General features: G+C 48.7%; 1 protein-coding gene across 1 annotated transcript in view; it reads right to left on the bottom strand.

Annotated features, from left to right (window-relative positions):
• NOL4L (nucleolar protein 4 like) overlaps positions 1–21,714 on the bottom strand; it is a gene marked incomplete at its 5' end in the record, with an annotated part of 112,312 nt that overhangs the window by 34,806 nt on the left and 55,792 nt on the right. The window contains one exon of the mRNA XM_081289173.1: positions 21,292–21,401. Coding sequence (XP_081145299.1) covers positions 21,292–21,401 — 110 coding nt within the window. The remainder of the gene's footprint in view (positions 1–21,291; positions 21,402–21,714) is intronic.

Here is a 21,714-nt window from a genome sequence, read left to right as displayed (position 1 = left end):
GAGAAAAGAAAATGAGACAGCCACCGCGATTGTTTGCAATTTTGAAACAGACTGCCTTTAACCCTCCAACTTTTTTTCTGCAAAAAGCCTTTTTCTTTCTTCCTCTGAAAGCTTTGCATTGTGAACACTCTAAGTAGACAACGCTCCCTCTACAGATGTGAGCTGGAAGTACACCACCACAGGTTTCGAGCTCAGTATTCACCCATTTAAAAAAAAAAAAAAGACAACATTTCAAATTAAGGGCTCGCAGACTTCATTCTGCACATACTAAAGATTTTTTTCTGCCAATATAAGTCCCATGCTTTTTAAAATAGGGTTTAAGCTTTTATTCCTGAAATCAAAATGCAATCTCAAGCGACTGACTCTTGTTTTCTCCATTAAATCTTTACTTCTCATCCTCTGGGCTGTGGTGGTCTGCAGGCTTCATTAAGTCAACACCCACACATGTGGGTGCCCAGTAATGATTTTTAGAATGAATCAGTGGCCAGAACTCTTTTCAGTTCATCCTGAGAAATATGGGTGTTTCCAGGATAGGAACTGTCCTTCCACACTCTGAAAATCAGATAATTCAGGCTCAGGATTTCCTGTCTCTTCCCAACACATTTCTATAGACCTTTGACTTCTCCTGGCCTGAGTCACTATTTCACAGCCATGGTGGACATCTGGGCTTGAAATATAAAGCCAAATCCAACTGAAGTTCAAAGGTGGAATTGAACCCAGATAACCCGCCTGTTTTCTGATTAATAAAAGAGAGCTAGTGCCGCTCAGGAGGGCAGATCGGTGATTTTTTCTAGGCATGAAATGCAAACTCACCATCACTGAGATAAAACAGCCCCAGCCCCAGCCCCATTTAACCCACAGAAAGCAGTTCCTGGAGGAACCTGGCTGCTTGGCGGCCTGTCATGAGGTGGGGCTGTGCGTGTGCTGCATCCCACAGCAACCTCCCAGACCCTGTCCCTGAATGAGCTGCCACTCCCAGAGTAACCTTGGGTTGGTTGTTTCCAGCATCCTTGTGCCTCTGGGCAACTCCTCTCCTTAAAGTGGCCACAGCATGGGTCTCCACAAGGAATTGGGTGACCTAGTTTCTTGACCACTAATTCTCCCAGTATGTGTCCCTTCTTCAGGCCCCAATCTGGGCGGAGCCCATGGCAAGGACAGCTGCTCTTGCATGCTGAAGGGGGCGGGGGCGGGACACTGTCCTCATGCCACCTCCAGGAGCTGCAGACAGTGGGTGCTTTCTGTAAACAGATGCATGGCACATGCTCTGGGGAGCCTCTCAAGGAGCTGGCACCTTCAAACAGCCTCTCACAAGTGCAAGTGGGGCCCTGGTCAGGGGACCCTGAGGCTTGCTGTTATAGGAACAACACCCCTAGTGTTATGAGAGCAGACACCATTCAAGCATCTCAAAACACTTTAAAGCCATTTATCCCCAATCATTAAGGATTACTTGTTAATGACAGAGGGGAAAGTGTACCTGCCTAATGGAGTAACTGAGCAGACACCTCCCAACAAAACAATCAAATCAGCTGGCCCCAGAGTGGGGCCACCTGACATGATGTGGCCACCTCCTGAAGGGACATGACAGAAACAGCATCACCCACGTTGGCAGCAACAACTCCAGGTCTCATTCTTCCCCAATATAGTTAGTCTGAATCTGATCATGAGGAAACAACCAGATATTCAGAGAGACTCCATGATACCAGAGTCCTGGACTTTTCAAAACATTCATTGTCATTAATCTGACTGCTCTGAATTATGAGACGAACGAGAAATAACAGCTCAATGCAACGTGTAAATCCTGGCTGGGTCAGGAGACCAGGGCTGAAGTGGAGACACAAGGACACAGGTGAGCTGAGGACTGGGTGGCCAGGGAAGCTCCTCCCTGGGGGAAGCCTGCTTGTGCTCTGACCCCAGATGACTTAGCTGACAGCTGGGTGCAGAAAGGTGACCAGCGTTGCTAGAGCGAGGTGAGCTGAGGAAGAGCCAGAGATGAGCACAGGAGGGTGTGCGAGGCCAGGTCTGTGGAGCTGCTGGAGCTCATTCTGAGAGTGTGGAGATGATGCAGTCTGAATCATGTCTTTAGCTCAGGGGAGATGGGATTAAAAGGCAGCAAGAGTGGCAGCAGGAGACAGTGGGGAGGAAGAATAGAAATGGTCAAGCTAAGGTCAGGATGTGGCTCAGTGGCAAAGCATTTGCCTAGCAAGTGTCAGGACTTGGGTTCAAGTCTCAGCACCACAAACAAAAACCACACACAAAAAGAAAACAAAAAGAAAGGTTCTCTCTAAATGGGATGGGGTTCAGATTCTGGCTCTAACACTTTCTAGAAAAGCAACTTTGGGCGCCATATTTAAGCTTCTGTGAGCCTCCTTTCCTCATCTACAAGTGGATCATGAGATGGCATGTTTAACCCAGCATTTGGTACCAAATTTTTCCTTTCAAAATTAGAAACCAGGGTGGCCAGCGTCCAAGATGGCCCTGATGATCCTCACCTCCTGGTTCCCCACTCTCATCTAATCACAATAACTGGGATGGTAGCCAGGGTGTGTGACTTCAGAGGCTGGTCATTAAAAACAAGCTTGATCTCTTCCCCAGAGGGAGGACTTGAGACATGGCAGCTTCCCTGCTCCTCCTCATTAGGACTGAAAATGTCCCAATCTCTGTCCTACCCCTTGGTGTGAATGCAGCACCAGCCCACCGGCACCAGCAGTGGCTGCAATCTCTCCTCACTGCACTCGTGTCCCGAGTGGTACCCACAACCTCTTTTATCTTTGCCAGTCTCAGACGTGAAGATCTTCCTCTGCCTCCCTCCATCTGGGAGCATAAGCGTGTCTGTGCGGACTGTGTACTTATTGACCACTTGTGTTCCTTTTTTTTTTTTTTCCAAAGGAATCATATAAGTGCCTTATTTATTTATTTATAGAGAATTATCTATTTATTTTAGTTGTCGGCGGACACAACATCTTTGTTGGTATGTGGTGCTGAGGATCCAACCTGGGCCGCACGCACGCCAGACGAGCGCGCTACCGCTTGAGCCACATCCCCAGCCCCTACTTGTGTTCCTTGTTTTCGGGAATAACTTGTTCATTTCTCTATTTGAATTGTTGGTATTTTTTTTTAAGGGGAATACCAGGGAATGAACTCAGGGCACTCAGCCACTGAGCCACATCCCCTGCCCTATTTTGTATTTTATTTAGAGACAGGGTCTCACTGAATTGCTTAGCATCTCGCTTTTGCTGAGGTTGGCTTTGAAGTCCAGATCCTCCTGCCTCAGCCTCCTGAGCTGCTGGGCTTACAGGAATGCACCACTGAGCCCGGCTCTATTTGAATTGTTGTTTTTTGTTTTTTGTTAAAGATCTCTTTGGAGATGAATAAAATCTTTTATATATTTGCAAATACATTTTCCTTTTGTTGTCTTTTTTAAAATATATTTTTAGATGTTGATGGGCCTTTATTTTATTCATTTATTTATATGTGGTGCTGAGGATAGAACCCAGTGCCTCACACATGCTAGGTAAGTGCTCTACCACTGAGCCCCAGCCCCAGCCCCACTTCTGTTGTCTTTTTGTGATAGGAATTCTCCTGCCATATGAAAATATTATAAATTTATATCATCTGGTTAATTTTTTTTCCTGTTAGAGCTTTAAATTGCAGGTCAAAACAAAGTTTCTTTCTTTTCCAGCTTTGATGGCTTGATGATAAAATTATTTATTTATTTATTTATTTATTTATTTATTTATTTATTTATTTATTTATTTTTGGTCCCAGAGACTCTCTACCATTGAGTAACATCCCCAGCTTTTTTTTTTTTTTTTTTTTTTTTTAATTTTGAAACAGGGTCTCACTAAGTTTTCCATGCTGACTTTGAACTTGTGATCCTCCTGCTTCAGCCTCTTAAAACTGCTGGGATAACAGGTGTATGCCACACACCTGGCTCGTCCATATTTTCTTCTGGAACATTTATATATTTGTCAAACAAAATCTTTATTCCATCAATTCATTTTCACCTAAGTAGTGAAAGTGGAGGGTCTAGTTTATTTTATTTTTTTCTAAACTTATTTTTTCTTTCTTTTGTGGTGTTGGGAATTGAACCCAGAGCTTCATTCATGCTGGGCAAATGCTCTTCTGTGAGCTCCAGCCCAGCCCTCAATACTGTCCTTTTGAAGAAATCATCATTATTAGAAATGCCATCTTCATCGTGTACTAATTTCCCATTATTTTGGGAACATGTCTATTCTATTGATCTGTCCCACTATGATAGCTTTAAAATATCTGTTAATATCTGGTCAGGCTAGCACCCGCCTCTGCCCCCAAGAACTATCCCTTCCCACATCACAGCCAAGACAATTAAACAAGGGTCACAGCACAACCTTGGAGAAGGGAGGGAAGCCTCCCCTGAGGAGCTGGGGGCTAGGGAGAAGGTTCCTAAAGAGGGGGCTCTACTCCAAACCAAAGAAAGCAGGAGGCCTGCAGCAAGGGAAGTGGTCGCAGGTGCCTGGAGCTGAGCCCTCGGGGGCTGGGGGCACACCTCTCCATGTACTCTTCATACTAGTTGCTGTTTGCAGAGCTGGCTGCGACCTCAGAGTTGGTTGGACCTTTGGTGAAATCTAGGAGAGGCCGTCCAATGCTGTGTCCTTGTTCCTCCTCTAGCTAGAGAAATTTCTCACTGTGGATATAACTAAAAGAGCCCAATTTCTTGAAGTAAACACTCATGAAAACCACAACAAAAAGTAAAAATTACATCTTCATCATTCTTTTCAGAAATGTCTTGCTTTGAAATGTCTCTGGTTCTGTCACTCTTCTACCCTGAAACTTCCAGTAGCTTCCAGCTATGGCTTTCTCAGCTGGCCCTCCAGACCTTGCGCAGACCTTAGCTCCCTTGATTCCTCTCTGGGAAATCTGCTGTGATCAACTGGCCGCCTCTGTCCCCAGCTCACCCAGTGTGGCCCCCTCCCTGCTTTTAATCATGCATGCTTCTAGACAAGTGATCCTTCCTCCCTGTACAGAAGTGCAGGTGACACAGCTGTGCAGGATGCAGACGCAGGACTGCCTCTGGGGACTCTGCAGGTCAGCAGGGACAGGGAGATAAGGAAAGTGACCTGAGTTTTCTTGATCTGATGCCTGTCACAGGAGCTGGTTGCTGTTTGCACTTGACAGGGCTGAGACCTGCTCAGAAGGAAGCGCTCAGGGTGTGGACCCAGGAAGACTCCTCAGAGGAGGTGACACGGACACCCGGACACCGGGTGTTTAAGGGTACACACGCACTGAGTAGGCGGAAAGGCGCCTGGGCTCCCAACAGAGACGCTGCTGACCCTCCCCACATCTAGGCCCCTCTGAACTCCGAGTGCCATGCTCTGATCTGACACCCACCTTGGCAGGTCCTTGCTGGTCACCCCACGGCTTTCCTTCCCTTCTCTTTTGCTCAGCCTCCAGCACATTCCCTGACAGGGCCCTCAGCGCTCAGGGGCTGGGGCTGGCAGGCAGCACAGTCCCCATGGAGTCTTGCTGGACCAGCCCTGCATGAGAGCTCTGACCCCAGCCTCCCTGTGAGTCCTCTGCTCTTCTTATATCAGGATAAAATAACTTCATATTTTGTTCTCTGGTCAGCTAGAATTTGGTACTCACAGTCAAAATCATTCCTGACTGATTCAAGGGCTCCTCTCTATGGGTAGACTAAACAGGACTCCAGACTCTTTCATGTGGCCTTTTCTCTAGCGTGTCAGCTCCTGCAAGAGGATAGGGGTGCTGTGTCCGGGAACCTGCTGGGCGGACTGTGGTGCTGGGAGGAGAGCAGCATTTAGTTCCCTCATCTGTGAACTCCGCAGGAAGGAAGGGTTTCCAGGTGTGTGGGCACCGCCTCAACCAGGGTCGCAGCCCAGCTAACGGGCATCTGCTCTCTTGGTCTTATTTTGCTTGAGGCACTTAGAAATGCTCCAAATACCCGTGGGCTAGCGAGGCTGGGCTCTGTACTCATCTCTGTTGACGTCGCTGTTCATGGCTGTGCTGGGCTGTGCCCTCTTCCCGACTCTGCAGCACCCCCACCCAAGCTCAGGCCTCTCCTGGCCCCATTGCTGGGGCATGGAAGGGTGGAAGGAGCTGCTCCACCTGAGAGGGGTAGGTGGGTGGGCCGGGCCCCAGCCCAGATGTGCCAGCGACCGCCTGTCTGCTGCTCACCCTTGACCCAGTGGGCTTCCACCACAGAGGAGCTTCCCTTGAAGAAAGGCGCAACGAGTATAATTTGAAAACTGCTCCAGCCAGCCTGCCCCAACCTACTGATCCAATAACAGGGAGGCTGTGTCACAGAAAAAGGAAAGCTGGACGGCTGGGCAGGGCTGCGACGGGAGCCTGAGTGGCAGCACTCCCCCTCGGGCACTTGTTTCTCTCACCATCCCCAGATTAAGCCCCTGCTCTTCTCTGGTAGCAGAAGGTGCACCACAAGGCTTTGGGTCGTACACAACAAAGTTTGTACCCAGCCAGCAAGCCCCTGGGAGCAGACTCCTGAGGACTGCTCCATCATATCCCAAGCATGTCTCCCCTCATCCCCGTCCCAGCCGCCTAGGTGTCCTACCCCAGGGCCTTTACATGCTGTCTCTGTTGCCTGGAGAGCCTGTGCTTGCCATGCGCAGAGGCTGGCCCCTCCTGTCTACAGATCTTGGCTCACATGCCTCCTCTTCAGAAAGGCCTCTGGCTCAGAAGCCCTATCTACCATCTCACTCAATTTTAATTCTCTGCCCCAAACTTCAAACTTCTGCATATTTTTTCCTTATTGACTTATTGATTACCTCTATAGCCTATGAGTGTCCAGAGCTGGTGTGTTAGCTGTCTTCTTCACTACCGTGTCCCTAGCACATAGTAAGACCTAAAAAATTATTTTTGAGCCAAGTGTGGTGACGCATACCTGTAATCCCAGCAGCTCCGGAGGCTGAGCTAGGAGGTTCGCAAGTTCAAAGCCAGCCTCAGCAACTTAGTGAGGCCCTAAGCAACTTAGACCCTGTCTCTAATGAAATGCAAAAAAGGGCTGGGGCTGGGGCTCATTGGTTAAGCGCCCCTGGAGGAGTTCAGTCCCTGGTACCAAAAAAAAAAATTTTTTTTCAAGTGAATGAAGAAGGGAATTTCTCTAAAACTATTCAATGCCATGTCACAGGCAGGACGAGGGTCTGAATGGGGTGAGAGAGCTGCCAGCCTGCCCACGGCCTGCACCCGGGCACCCCGAGCAAAGCAAAGAAGGCAGCACAAATTCACAGTGCAACACTGTGCTCTCCGCCCTGAAGGGGATGAGAGCCTATTAACGAGGTAAACACCATCACAACAAGGAAGGAGCCGGCCATGCTTCTTGAGTCCACCCGAAGCCATTATCTCTAATTGATCTCCAGACATCAGCCGCTGGAGCGCTGAACCCCTCCTGCACCCTCCAGGTCTGGTTACAAAGCCCCACAGCCTGCCTGCCCAACCGCCAGCTGCATGGAGTCAGGGTCCTCTCTGGGCCCCTCCCAGCTGGGGAGAGGCCTGTCTGGGCCCCATGTGAAAAGGAACCAGCAGGTCAAGGACCCAAGTAGGAGCCTCAGCCACAAAATGAGCTGCAATCAGAAGAAAGTGTCAGAAGAAAGTGACAACCACCCATGAAAGCTGAAGAAAGCCCCCTCCCCAAGTATCCTACTGGCTCTGGATGCAAGAGGCCCCCAAAAACTGCAGTCGAGAGTTTTTGTCCACCAAGAGGAGGATGCAAAAATATCTAGTGTACAAAAAATAAAATACATGACTTCGCCACAGATACCAAATCCTCTCTAGACCTCCGTCAGACTGGGCCCAGGGATGGGGGTGGGGTGGGTCACAAGGTCGCCACCAGTTCAGTGGCCATCTGGATGTTTCCAGCAGCTCCTTCCTGGCCCAGCCCGGAAGGACGCCTCCTTTCCTGTTGGATCTCAGCTACCCAGGCTGCCTTGCAGGGCAGTTTACAGTCAGAGCCCAGGGTGGACAGAGCTGCTCCCCTCATTTAAGATGGCCCAAATATTGTCTCCTGACCTCGATCCCAACTTTTCCCTTGACACAGATAAAGCATTCCCAGGCCAGCCTGGCCCCAGGGTTCTGCTCTCCGCACCAGGCAGCTCTCCTGCCTGCACCAGTAAATCATGGACCTTGCATGCATTTCTTTCTCAGGATAATGAAGTTAAAAGGCCACCTCCGTCCTCGCCAGTGTTGGGGGTGGAGGGCCTTGAGGAGCTGCAGGGACAATGAGCCCTTCAGGTTGGGGGTATCTACTAACCCCATCAGGGAACTGGCTCTTGAGACAGGATGTTGGTTGTTTTCTGCTTCTTTCCCATACTGCTCCAGGGAAGCAGGAAGAAAGGAGAGACACAGACTCCTCTGGGCCCAGGCTGCCTGGCAAAACAGCAGGAATGCTTGTTCTCTTAGAGTCTCTGGCAGTTGCAGCAAATTTCTGGAAAGCACTGAGGATGTTCCATAACATTTTTTTGATCATGAAAATAATGCTCCATACAAAAGATGTTTGACAATGAAATTTTTCCCGCCTATTTTTCTTCTCCCCTCTATAGTGGGGACTGAACCATTTTTATTTGGCCTTGAGCTTGTGATCTTCCCACCTCAGCCACCTGATTACAGGCGTGCACCAAGGGCTCTTGCCTTTCTCTGTCCTTTCTAGAAAAAGTTTCCAAGAAATTTTCTCCTCTTGAATTTAGAAATACCCAGTTTTGCTTGACGCATCTTTAGGAGGACAGGAATGCTGGGTTGTTCATGTTTAGGGCCCCTGGGCGCTAGCCTGGGGAATGTGGGGCTCTGAGCTCACAGTCCACCCGGGTTGTTGGATGAACAAAAAGGCCCGAGGTAAAAAGCATCTTGGCTTAATTCACAGGGCCAGGCAAGCCAGGCCTCTACAGGAGGATTCTCCACCAAGAAGGGGATGTAAACATGTCTAGGCATGGAAGAAGTACATTTTTTTCCCCAAAGTATCAAATCGGTAAAATTTTATAAAAGGTCAGGATGCCTGTTTCATTCTACTGTCCTTCCCCTCCCCAGCCTTTACTCCCCTCTACCTAATCTAAAGTAGAATGAGGGGCTGGGGCTGGGGCTCAGTGGTAGAGCACTTGCCCAGCATGTGTGAGGCCCTGGGTTCGATTCTCAGCACCGCATATAAATAAATCAAATAAAGGTCCATTGACAACTAAAAAATATTTTTCATGATTTTTTTTCTTTTATCATGCTGGTGATTGAACCAAGGGCCTTGTGAATGCAAGGCAAGCACTCCACCAACAGAGCTATATCCCAGCTAAAAAATATTTTTTTTTAAAAAATGTAGAATAAAACTGACTTTATTATCTTATGTACATCCATGACTGCATGACCTATGTGATTCTATAGCATGTACCATCAGAAAAATGAGAAATTATACCCTATTTCTATATATCAAAGTATATAAATGCATTCTACTATTATGTATAACTAATTAAAACAAGTAGGGGCTGGGGATGTGGCTCAAGCGGTAGCGCGCTCGACTCGCATGCGTGCGGCCCAGGTTCGATCCTCAGCACCACATACCAACAAAGATGTTGTGTCCACCGAGAACTAAAAAATAAATATTAAAAATTCTCTCTCTCTCTCTCTCTCTCTCTCTCTCTCTCTCTCTCTCCCCCCTCTCTCACTCTCTCTTAAAAAAATAAAATAAAATAAAACAAGTAAATATTAATTAATTAATTAAAATGGTGGGCATGAAGGGACCCATTCCTACTAGATTCAAAAACATGATCTTAACACAGTGCAGTGCTGCTGGTACTTGAAGAGTCAAAGAGGACAGTGGACTGAACAGAAATAGATACTGCTTCAGACAGAAATTTGGTAAGTTGTAAATGTGGCATCTCAAGTCAATGGGGAAAAGAGTTTTTCTCACCATCATCATTGTCATCATCATTACTATCTGCTGTGCTGGTGATAGAACCCAGGGCCTCTTGCATGCTGGGTGAGCACTCTACCCTGCACCACACCCCAGCCCCCAAATAGGTTATTTAATAAAAGATGCTGAGACAAAAGGGTTAAGCAGGATCCAAATCTCAAGAGTATCCCATGATACTTTCCAAATGAATCAAAGATCAAATTTAAAAAATAAAAATGAAAACATGTCTTTTTTTTTTTTTTTTTTTTGCTCTGTTAGTTGAGAGGGCGTAAAAGAAAGGACACTCCAATAACATGCTCAGCTGGCACCTAGATCTTGCTTTTTTTTTTTTTTTAAAGAGAGAGTGAGAGAGGAGAGAGAGAGAGAGAGAGAGAGAGAGAGAGAGAGAGAGAGAGAGAATTTTTAATATTTATTTTTTTTTAGTTCTCTGCGGACACAACATCTTTGTTTGTATGTGGTGCTGAGGATCGAACCCGGGCCGCACGCATGCCAGGCGAGCGCGCTACCGCTTGAGCCACATCCCCAGCCCTAGATCTTGCTTTTTAATATGATTCTCCAATAAAAGGAAGCAGAGCTCCTGGAGAAATGGCTGATTCTAGGTGCGGGGCAAGATATAGATGAGATGAGCCTGGAGTATCTTAAGGTGCCAGAAAGTTAAGAGGAACTGAGGGGGGAATGCCAAAACCAAACCAAGAACCAGGAGCACCAAACCCTGAGGGGGACATGTTAAAGGGACACAGGAGAGGCTGGGGTGTGGCTCAGAGGAATAGCGCTCACCTAGCCTGAGTGAGGTACTGGGTTCGATCCTCAGCAACACATAAATATAAAATAAAGGTATCGTGTCCACCTATAACTAAAAATAAATAAATATTTAAGGAGTGGGGGAAGGGGCCAACTGAAATGTCCCAATGGTTGAAACTGGGATAATTAACATTAAAATAAAGGAGCACAGAAGTATAACCCAAATATAAAACAAAGGGCCACAAATCCATGTGGTGGCCCTGGATGCGTGAAGGCAGAGGAAATCATCTCCCACGAACTGGGACCTTCGTGCTCACCCCTCACCTGCAAGGTGCTCGGTAAGAACAGCACGCCACACACGGGTGCTGGCTGCGCACAGCAGCTGCCTTCAAGGTGTTCGGCATGAAGAGAAGAAAGAAGAGCAAGTTGAGTGACAAAACCGGACAAATGCCTGGGCCGGGTATGATCAAGGCCAGTACAGCCTCATAAATCACGCTGACAGTGTGTCGCCTCCATAGGACCCAAGGAAAGGGCCCTTGGTGTCCACAGGTGTCCTCTTAATAACCGTAAGTGTAATGGTTTTTTTTTTTTTCCTTTAGAGAGAATTTTTTAATATTTATTTTTTAGTTATCGGCGGACACAACATCTTTGTTTTGTATGTGGTGCTGAGGATCGAACCCGGGCCGCACGCATACCAGGTGAGCACGCTACCGCTTGAGCCACATCCCCAGCCCAAGTGTAATGTTTTATATTGAGAAGAGCATCAGGCAGATCCCAGATCCTGAAAATACATGACTGATTGTCCTCAAAACTGTCAAGATCACCATAAACAAGGAAAGTCTAAGAAACTGTCATGACCCAGAGGAGCCTTTATGAAGTCTCCTGGTTGGAATCCTGGAACCAAAAGACTCTTGGGTAAAGAGGAAGAAAATCTAGCAGTGGTGCAGGCCTGAATCCAATCCTGGCGGCTTGGGAAGCTGAAGCAGGAGGATCCCTTGTTCAAAGCCAGCCTCAGCCACAGTTGAGGTGCTAACCAACTCAGTGGACCCTGTCTCTAAATAAAATACAAAATAGGGCTAGGGGTGTGGCTCGGTGGTGGAGTGCCCCTGAGTTCAATCCCCAGTCTCCTGCCCCCCACAAAAAAAGGAAGGAAATCTAAATAGACTTTGGTTAGCAATAATGCATCAATATTGGCTGGTGAGTGGTAACAAATGTATCCTTGTGAGGTGAGATGTTATCCATAGGAAAGGCACCTGCTGGGAGTGTGTATGTTTGGCGGGAGGGAGTAGGGAGATAATGTGGGAACTGTTACCTCAGTTTTTCTGTAAATCTAAAACAGTTCTCAATAACAATCTATTACAAAAATGAAAACTTGAAACTACTAAAAAAGAAGCATGAGCGTGGAGTGGACTTAACCTTTTTGAGACTCCAATGCAGAAGCCATTCAAGAAAAATAATGGATAGCTCTGAGCCTATAAAAATAAAAACAACAAAACACACAGCATAAGCAAGATCAAAAAGATAAAGGGGAAGGATGGGAAAAGAGAGGCAACGGCTAACTCTGGGGAATCAAAAGAAAAGAAATGTAATCACAGTATGCTAATTGGGTCAGCTATGAATAATACACACACAGTCATAATAATATAAATAATGAACAGTGATTTATCCAAGTAGAGAGGTGTAGATCTATTGAGGGATGAAGGAAAGAGAAATAGTATCTTTGGGAGAGGGTGTAAGAGCGTACATACTTAGCTCCCACAGCAAGAAATTAAACAACAATACAAGTCTGAATTTAAAAATCAAGAACTAGCAGTATGAGCACATTATGGAGAAACAGGAGGTAAATGCCAGAAGAGATGTCTAAGAGATAAGAAAGAAAAGGGACCTTCTCAGGGGAGTAGAAATGGAAAAGAGGGGAGGCTAGAGCAGGGTCTGTTATTTTGATATGATTTTTAAAAAATGAATTCTAGGACTGGGATTGTGGCTCAGTGGTAGAGTATTCGCCTAGCATCGGCGGGACCCAGGTTCTATCCTCAGCACCACATACAAATAAAGGCATTGTGTTGTGTCCATCTACACCCCCCCAAAAAAAAAATGTTTTTAAAAAAGAATTCTACTGAATAAAGTAAAAATGAATACAAACAAACAAACAAACAACAACCCCCCCCCCACACACACACACAAAGATAAAGGGCCGCCTGAGAAGCCACTCCTGAGGACCAGTCACCCTGGGGTTGCAACGGAGGACCTGAGAGGCACAGGACAGAACCCATCGGCAGCTACCCAGCGCGTGTTCCCCCCATGGGACCTCTCCAAGGAGCATGCTCTGACTAGAGAAGTCCAAACAGCAGCCTTGGTCAAGGTCAGTATTTCAGTTGCTTTTTGTTTTTCTTGCCACAGCATAAACCTTCCACAGTGCCAGAGATTTACTGAGACAGGAAAAGGCTGGGCCTCTGATTCTCAGATCCTAAAAATGTGACAGCTGGCATCTCAAGTCTTTCCTGTGCTCTCAGGTCAGCTTGTGTGGGGGGCCCCTCGGCCAGCTGCAGAAGGGCAGGCAGGCTCATCCCAGAGACTGAGGGTGTGGAGCAGGAGAAGAGAGCATGGCCAGGAACAAGGAAGCTCTGGTGAGGGCTGGAGAAGGGCAGAGGCTACAGGGACCAGGGTTGCTGTGTGCTTCAGCGGGTGAGCCCAGGGGGCAGACAAGGAGGGTCCTAAGTCCAGGTGGCTGAGGCAGCAGACACCCCACCTGAGCTGCTCCATGCGCATCTGCAGAGGGCAGGAGCAGAAGCTGGAGCTTGAAGACACTGATCTAAGGAGGTGGCTCCCACAACCCGTAACCAAAACTGCAAGCAGCAGCAGATGGTGAAGATGCTCAGGCTGGCTGCCTCCTACCTCCCTAAGGGCAGACCCTGAGCTCCTCCTGTGAGACAGTGCCCCAGTCACTGTAGAACAGTCTTCCTCTGCCCTGTTCAGTGCTTTTTCGACTCGAGCACTTGCTTGTTTTGACATTGCTCTTTTTATCTGCCATTCTGCACCATTAAAAATGTCTTTTGTAAATATCACATGGTTGGATCTTTCCATTTAAAAAAGCCCATCCAAGTCTTTCTGACTCCATGTGAGTGGAATTTAACCCATATACATTTATTGTGACTCACCAACTGCCGTTAGCTTACTTTATGTTTTCTATTTATTATACCTCTTTTGGGTGGTTTCTTCTTTTATTCCCCCATTTAATAATGCTTTCTGGACTGGTCAAGTTTTCTTTATTTTTTCTATTGATTTATAAGTTCTACATTCTATTTCTCCTCCATGGAGAAATAGAATGTAGAACTTATAAAAAAAAACTTACAAACTCTTAGAAACATATTGGAGGCTCTGTCTCTTTAAGAGACTATCCAAGGTCACAAACGCTGAGACAGTCAACCCTTCCATCCTGTTTCCCCCAAACTTTCACCTAGTCAGGCTGCAGAAGGGAAGGAGTAAACCATCACTGCTCTCAAGGCCCCAAGCCTGGCTGTCCAAGTCAGTGTCATGGATTTCAGGGGCAAGAATCCTATGAATCAATCAGGTGTCGTTTGACTAAGAGACAGGCACTTGTTGTCATCTGTTGACTCAGCTCCTCTTTGGGGTCTGACTGGTAGAAGGAGGTAGGTGGAGAAAGTTCATGAGAAAAGAAAGAGGGATAAGGGCTTAGAGAGATAAGAAACAGGATCCTGCTTTTGTGTCTCATGTCTGTTTTTTTTTTTTTTTTAAGCCCTGACTCACCCAGCAGCATGGATGAATCTTTTTTTTTTTTAATATTTCTTTTTTTTAATATTTATTTATTTTTTTTTAGTTCTCAGCCAACACAACATCTTTGTTTGTATGTGGTGCTGAGGATCGAACCCGGGCTGCACGCATGCCAGGCGAGCGCGCTACCGCTTGAGCCACATCCCCAGCCCCTGTGTCTCATGTCTTACACCTGGTCCAAAAGATAGTGACTACCAAGTGAATGTGTTGCCAAAGGTGGAAACAACCCAAATGTACGTCGACAGACGAGTGGATAAACAAAACCGTGTGCCTATAGTATGGAATATTATTCAGCCATAAAAAGAAATGGAGTCCTCACATACTTCGACATGGATGAACCTTGTGAGCATCATGCTAAGGGAAAGCAGCCAGACATAAATTCCACTTCTGTGAGGCACCTGAAATAGTCAGAATCATAGGGGCAGAAAACAGAATAGAGGCTATCAGGGGTTGGGGGAAAGGAGAGAGGCAGACTCATCGTTTAATAGGTACAGAGTTTCTATTTGAAGTAATAAGAAAATTTGGGAACCAAATAGTGATGATTGTACAACATTGTGAATATACCCAACGCCACTGAATTCTATACTTAAAAGTGATTTATGTGGCAGCATGTTTTATGTTATTTATTTTTTTTAGAGAGAGAGATTTTTTTAATATTTATTGTTTAGTTTTCGGTGGACACAACATCTTTATTTTATTTGTATGTGGTTCTGAGGATCGAACCCAGCGCATGCCAGGTAAGCACGCTACCGCTTGAACCACATCCCCAGCCCTATGTTATTTATTTTTATGTGGTGCTGAGGATGGAACCCAGGGCCTCACAAGCACCAGGCAAAGTGCTCCACCACTGAGCCCCAGCCCCATCCCTCCTCAGAAAATTTTATGTTACTATATTAACTACAGGGTTTTTGTTTGTTTTTTAAGCGAATGTAGGGGATGAGGTGTGGTTCAGTGGTAAAGCGCCTGCCTTGCATGTGCGAGGCCCTGAGTTCCATCTCCAGAGCTGCCAATTAAGAAGGGGAGGGATTTTTTAATTTAGTTTTGCAGGGCGGGCTTGTTCCTTTCTCCTCCTGGGGATATGGGAGTCTGAGAAGGTCCCTGCTGTAGTCCTTGTCTGGTGCTGAGGGGGCTCCTTCTGGGCCTGGTTTCCAGGAAAGGCCCTTCTCCACTTTCCTGGGGCTCTGCCCTTGCCTGGCCGGGTCCTGCTGGGGCTGCCGCCTCGCAGCCTTCCTCCCTGGCCCTCTCTGCCTGCCTGAACCCCATGACGAGGATGAGCAAGTGTCCCCAAGCCAGCTGGCAGGTTTCTGGACCCTCTCATCTCTCTGCTTTCTGTCCTGGTGACAGTACCATGGTTGCTATCTTTGTCTCCTAGAAGAAGAGCTCCAGGAGAGCGACCACGGGTCTGACCTGATTCTATGGCCCCGTCTCTACTGCAAGGCCACTTGGTGTGTCTGTCAGATAAGAATGGCATAAGGAGCCCTTGGTGCAGTTGCGGCTCCTGGGACTTCCTTCTTTCTTCTAAGGTGCCCAGCACAGTGCTAAACACTAGCCCTGCTTTATGTCCTTTAACTCCTGGGACACCTCGTGAATTCCAAGTATTATTACTCTATAGAAACGGATGAGGAAAGAGAAGCACAGAGAGGTGGAGCAAGGAGCCCTGAGTCACACAGATTCCAAGCAGCGAAGCTGGCACTGACCACCTGATGCCAGGGTGGTTGGCTTTACAAATGGAGGGTGGGCGCCGAGAATCCTGGCCAAAAGCTGTGCTAGTCACTGCAGCAGGGGCTGCTTTTAGGAGCAGGAAAGCCAATAATTTGGAGACCCCAGTGGACCCCACAGGTGCCATATGTTTGCCCTTGGGAGGGAGCTGTGGGCCCCTCCTTGCGCCAGGACCCGGGGACAACTCCTCTTCAGAGATGGAGGAGAGGGAGGCAGAGGTTAATGGAGGGATGAGAGCCTCCTGTACCACGTGGGCTTAAACAATGGAGCAGGCACCTCTTCACACACTGCTGGGAGAACATTAGAACCATTAGCGGGATATTAGCAATATTAGCGGTAGCAATATTAGCGCTGCTCTGAGAACTGGGGAGGGGGAGGCAGGTGTTGACAGCCTTCCCCTCTGGACGAGCCCAGGGCTGGGGGTAGAACTGAAAGGGAGTGGGGTCAGGCTGAGCCTTCCTCTGCAGAGCAGGCGTGGGAAGGAAGGGGTACAGCTCCGCAGACACGCGACTTCGGGAGAGAGGAGAATGTATGGACAGCCAATCCCACCCCCGTGCCCCTGGCAGCCATAAGGTCAGGGCAATGCTCCCTGGGCCCTGCTGGGTGGCAGCTCCCAGGTCCCAGGCCAGTCAGTACCTGCCTCTCTCCAGGGCTCTACTTGCCTTAGTCTGGGGTGTCTTCCCTCCCGGCCTGTGGCCCTGCTCCTGGCCCACACTCGGCCACAGGCACTTCCTCCTGGGTCAGGGTGGGAGAAACAGGGCAGGACAACTTGGCAGGAGCTGGGTTTGGGGATGGAGGGTTGTGGAGCAGCTCAACCACCTTAAGCCTCAGGGAGCAAATGTGTAGAATGAGGACAATCATGTGACCCAGCAAGGGGTCAGGTGTGTACAGTGCTGGACACAGAGCAGGTGACCGTTGACAACCCCTGGGCCTGACTGGTACTCACCCACTGCCCCCTTGTCCCCTCCTCCTCTGAGCTCTTCCAACAGACCCCAAAGAGTAGATCTGGGCCTTTTCGTCTCCTCCTGAACTGTAGAGCCATGTAGGCAGGGGCTCGGGCCTGGTCACCTCTGCCTCCTGGCGTCTGGGACAGAGCCTGGCTTAGAGTGTACAAATGGATGGATGGATGGACGGACAGACGAATGCATGGACAAGTGAATGCATGAGAGGAGAAGTGCGCCACCAGCTGACTGGATAGGTGACAACACTAAGATCCAGAGGGAGAGAGACGGAGCATATGGGAGTCAATAGCGGGAAGCCAGAGGAGGGTGTGGGGTGAGCCGCTTTTATTCCACAATTTGAAAGGCAAGAAACCAAAGTCTCCCCGCCATCTCAGTGGGAAACGCTGGTGATTCTTATCACCATGTTCTTGCTTTCTTGGCTACTGATTTTTCTCTGAGGTCATGTGTTACTAGAGTGATTAGGAAAAAATAAAGGACAAAAGAAAAACAAATGAGACCAAACAAAACCAGTGGCAGTGTGAGAAGAACTGCCAGCGAGTTCTGCATGCACCTGGGAGCTCGGCGGCACCTGCTGGCGGACTCTGGGCAGCCGGGAGCACAGCCCACCCTCCCTGGGTCGGCACTTTATCAAAGAAGGTCTCCACCCTGCAGCGGAACCTTTCTGCATCAGCGCCAAGGTGAACTCACCATGTGCACAACTGCATGTGCTCTCAGTCTCAGACCTCCATCAGAGCACCCCGAACAAGGAAGGAAGAAAGACTCTTATCAGACCACACGCTGTATTTTCAGCCCCCTGTGGCCACTTTGATGACAACTTCTGGGGTCTGTGTCAACCTAGGAGTCATTTCTAGGAGGGTAGAGTCTGGCCCCTACCATCTTGTATGCTGAAGACACTAAAAATATTTGCTGTGTTGAACCAGACCTTGAGGAGAATCTTTTTTTCTTTGCATGTCGTTTACTTTTTTTTTTTTTTTTTTTGCAGTTTGGGGGATTAAACCCAGGGCCTTGTGCATGCTAGGCAAGCTCCCAGCCCCTGCACTGGAGTGTTGGGTTTTCATATTCCCTAACATCCTCCATGAGAAAGGACTTATTTTCTAGCATATTCATCACAAATGGACTACAAGTATGATTCTGTCCAGCCCTCAAGAAAACCCCACCACCTGTTTGCTGTGTCATCAAGACAAGGGGAGGGCATATGCTCTCCTTACCATTTGTCTTCTGCTTGTGCAATGTCAAAAGAGAGAGAGAGAGAGAGAGAGAGAGAGAGAGAGAGAGAGAGAATATTATTGGGATTTTATCTTATTTTGATACTGGGGACTGATCCCAGGGCCACTTAACCACTGAGCCACATCCCCAGCCCTTTATTTTAAATTTTGAGACAGGGTCTTGCTATCCCTTATAGGTCCTGTCCTCCCTGGTCCTCCCTTGCTAAGTTGCTTAGGGTCTGTAAGTTGCCAAGGCTGGCCTTGAACTTGTGATCCTCCTGCCTCAGCCTCCTGAGCTGCTGGGAGTACAGGTGTGTGCCAAGGCACCAGGGATGAGATTTCTCATCCAAAGTTTTAGATGCAGAGTTTTGGTTTGCATTAATGTCATTTATCCTGGTTCCCAGCTGCTTTAGAATCCATGTAGCTCACATGGGTGATCTGCACACACTGCAGGTGTTCTGTGTTGCCTGTTTGTGGTCAGAGTAATCGGAGAGATCCACTTTCAAAGCCTTGCCTCTGGACATGGGATTTGATAGCAGAAAAGCCTGTTGAGGTGGGGACCACCCCCACCCCAGGAGAGCTCTGCCTGCCTTCCGGGAAGGATGTGTAGTTTTAGTTCCAACTCAAGCTGAAGAATCAAAGACTTAGGGCCCTTAGCCCCTCTGCGCTGCTGCAGATAAATAATCTGGTGATTTCTGTTTTGCCATGTGTCTGGCCGTAAAACAGGGATAATGGCACTGCCCAAGAGGTTGAGGCCTTGAGTGTCCCTTGCTGTATGTGAGGGGCTGCAGATTGACAAGCAAAAGGCCCTCGGCAGAGGGGAGGTGCTGCTTCACCTGTCAGGTGGCAAGGAGAATTTGTACTTTGATCTCTGGAAGCACACGAACGAGCTGGCTACTCTCAGAGGCCAGCTGGATCTCCACCCAAGCCAGACTCCCAGAGCACCCTTCGAACAAGGCCTCCCATAATCCTCCCTTGCTTTGGGAGTAGCTTGAACCTCACCGGGACAATCTGCCCATCTTCTTTCATGAGCTTTAGGTGGGCTCTAGTGCCCGACACTGTGCTATATCCCTCTTTGCTCAGCAACAGAATCTCTCACATTCTCTGCCCCAACCACACCAGCCTCTCTAATCCCTTATAGGTCCTGTCCTCCCTGGAACCACAGGGCCTTTGCACAGGCTGTGTAATTCTCTTCTTTTCAGAACCACATCTCAGCCAAAGCACCCCTTTCTGCGGCAAGCCTTTTCTGACCTCTACACCAGTCTACTCACCCCACCCTAAGAACCCACAGCACCAGGTGTCCTGCCTGGCCGCCTCACAGCTGCACTTCGATGCCTGATTAGCACTTCCTTCATTGCTCACAGCTACTCACTGAGCTGGGGAGTTTGTGTATGATTTTTTTGGTTAGTGTCTGTCTCCCCACGGGTCATAAGAAGGCCTAGGAATGCAGCTGTTTGTTCATCCCCATGGAGCCCTAAATAAATATTTGGTGAATGATCGGATCCTTGTTAAAGCTTTTAACCAATACAGTGTTAATCTCTTTCCTTCCACAGATGCAAGTCAAAGTACAGAAAGATTTTTTTAACCAAACCAAACACATTATAATCCATTCAAGAGGGATCGCAGCTATGCTGACCACTACTGACTAGCAGTGATCTTGATGTGGCAGCGCATCCCAGGAAAGAGAGTCGCAGGGCTGTGCCTCAGTCCTCACGGCAATAGATGAGCTCAGTGACGCATGTGGAAACAGAGCGTGGATGGTGACAGGCAAGAGAGGCCCAAATCACTCCCCGATGCAGAGGAGATCTGCTATTAACAAAAGTGATAACTTTGTCACTGGCATTCCTGAGGCAAAAATGATGTAGTCCTCGTGGGTTGGAAACCCAAGCCCCTAACATTTCTCCGGTAACACAACATCATGAACAGGCCCTCTCAGTGAGAAGTGGGAGATGCAGATGGACACAGCTCTGCCTCCCAGAGCCACAGTGACCCCATGCAGGCTCCAGGGGCTGGGCCTGGCGTGGCCAAGAGGGCACAACTCCATGGTCCAAGCCAACCAGCCTAAATCCTCAAACTGGGTAACAGGCCCAAGTGTAACCCAAACATGTCTTACTCCGTCACCACGAGGCCAGCCTCAAGCCATCACCCCTGCACACGCATGCTCACGTTGTCAAAGAGACCAGCAGTGCCAGGTGACAGGCACCCTGGATTGCCAGTCAGACTCAAGTCCCAGCTATCTATCAGTCAGAGAGGAAGGGCACATTCCCCCAGGCAGGTCTCAAGGACCTCACCAGACGCGCGAGAGCCCTTAAAGCAGGGATAAAAATTGGTTCCTGGTTTCAGGCTGCAGCAGAGGGAGAACCACCCAGTTTGTCTTTGAAAACCAGGCTACTTGCTTTGCGAACAGTTAGAAGGTAGGCTGTGTGGGGAGGCAGCAAGGAGTTTCTTTTCATAGCCAGTTTCCATGGCGTCTGACAGCCTTTGGTGAACCACAGCTGGGAGTCTTGGGCAGCTGGGCGACCCTGGGGCCTTATCTAGCCCGGGCCACCTTCCAAGGCCCATCCTCCTGGCCTGTCTGGGCCCCCGAGAGTGACAGAGGCCACAGGCAGGCAGCCAGGGCCACGCCCCCTCACCTCCTTGGGGAAAAGCTCTGTGATGGGCAGAGCACAGCAAGAAGGACCCCAGATCCAGGGCAAGCTCTCCCCACCCTGGCCCCACCTGACCTTGGGGAATGTTTTGCAAAGTCTGAGCTTTTGGAGCAGCGCCCTGCAGATCCTCCATGGAGGAATGCACCCTTTCTTGCCCTCTCCTCCCCTTTCTGTCTGACTGCCCGGCCCAGATGACCAGATAAGGGTCTCTTTGACTTCTAGGGTGTTTATACCCACGGCAGACCCGAGTCTGTCTGGGAAAGGCAACCACAGCCAGGCAAGTCAGGATGCCTCCAGGTGGGCGAAGGGGACAGACGCCTTACCTGCTCCTGGGAGTTCATCACCCGCAGCTTCATCTGCTTCAAGTAGGTGGAAGTGAGGGGCATGTTGTAATCAATGATCCCAGAGACCAGAGGGGACGGTGGTTCATTTTCTGGCAGGGAGAACAAAAGGAAACCCCTTTCAGTCTGTGCTGGAGTCTCATCACCCCTGGGGAGCCACCTCTGGGAAGGAGCAGGCCAGAGGCCACCTGTCAGTGGCCACCACTCCTGGCCTGTAGAAACGGGCTGTGTGGTGTTGAAAATGCTTGTCAGTGGGTGCCAGTGTTTAATAAGAGACGTCACATGTTTAGAAAAATGTGAAATTGTGGCTTCTTTGAAATACAGAAGGCTTGGCCACACATATGTCCCATGCTTCATGGCAGGTGGCCACGTCCTTCAGGCAGGGCATCTCAGCAGCACACCTCT

This window comes from Spermophilus citellus, assembly GCF_964194105.1.
Source record: "Spermophilus citellus genome assembly, chromosome: 4".
In the NCBI taxonomy this organism is placed as follows: domain Eukaryota; kingdom Metazoa; phylum Chordata; class Mammalia; order Rodentia; family Sciuridae; genus Spermophilus; species Spermophilus citellus.
Note: the sequence above shows the minus strand (reverse complement) of the source record. Positions and strands in the feature narration are given on the sequence as shown.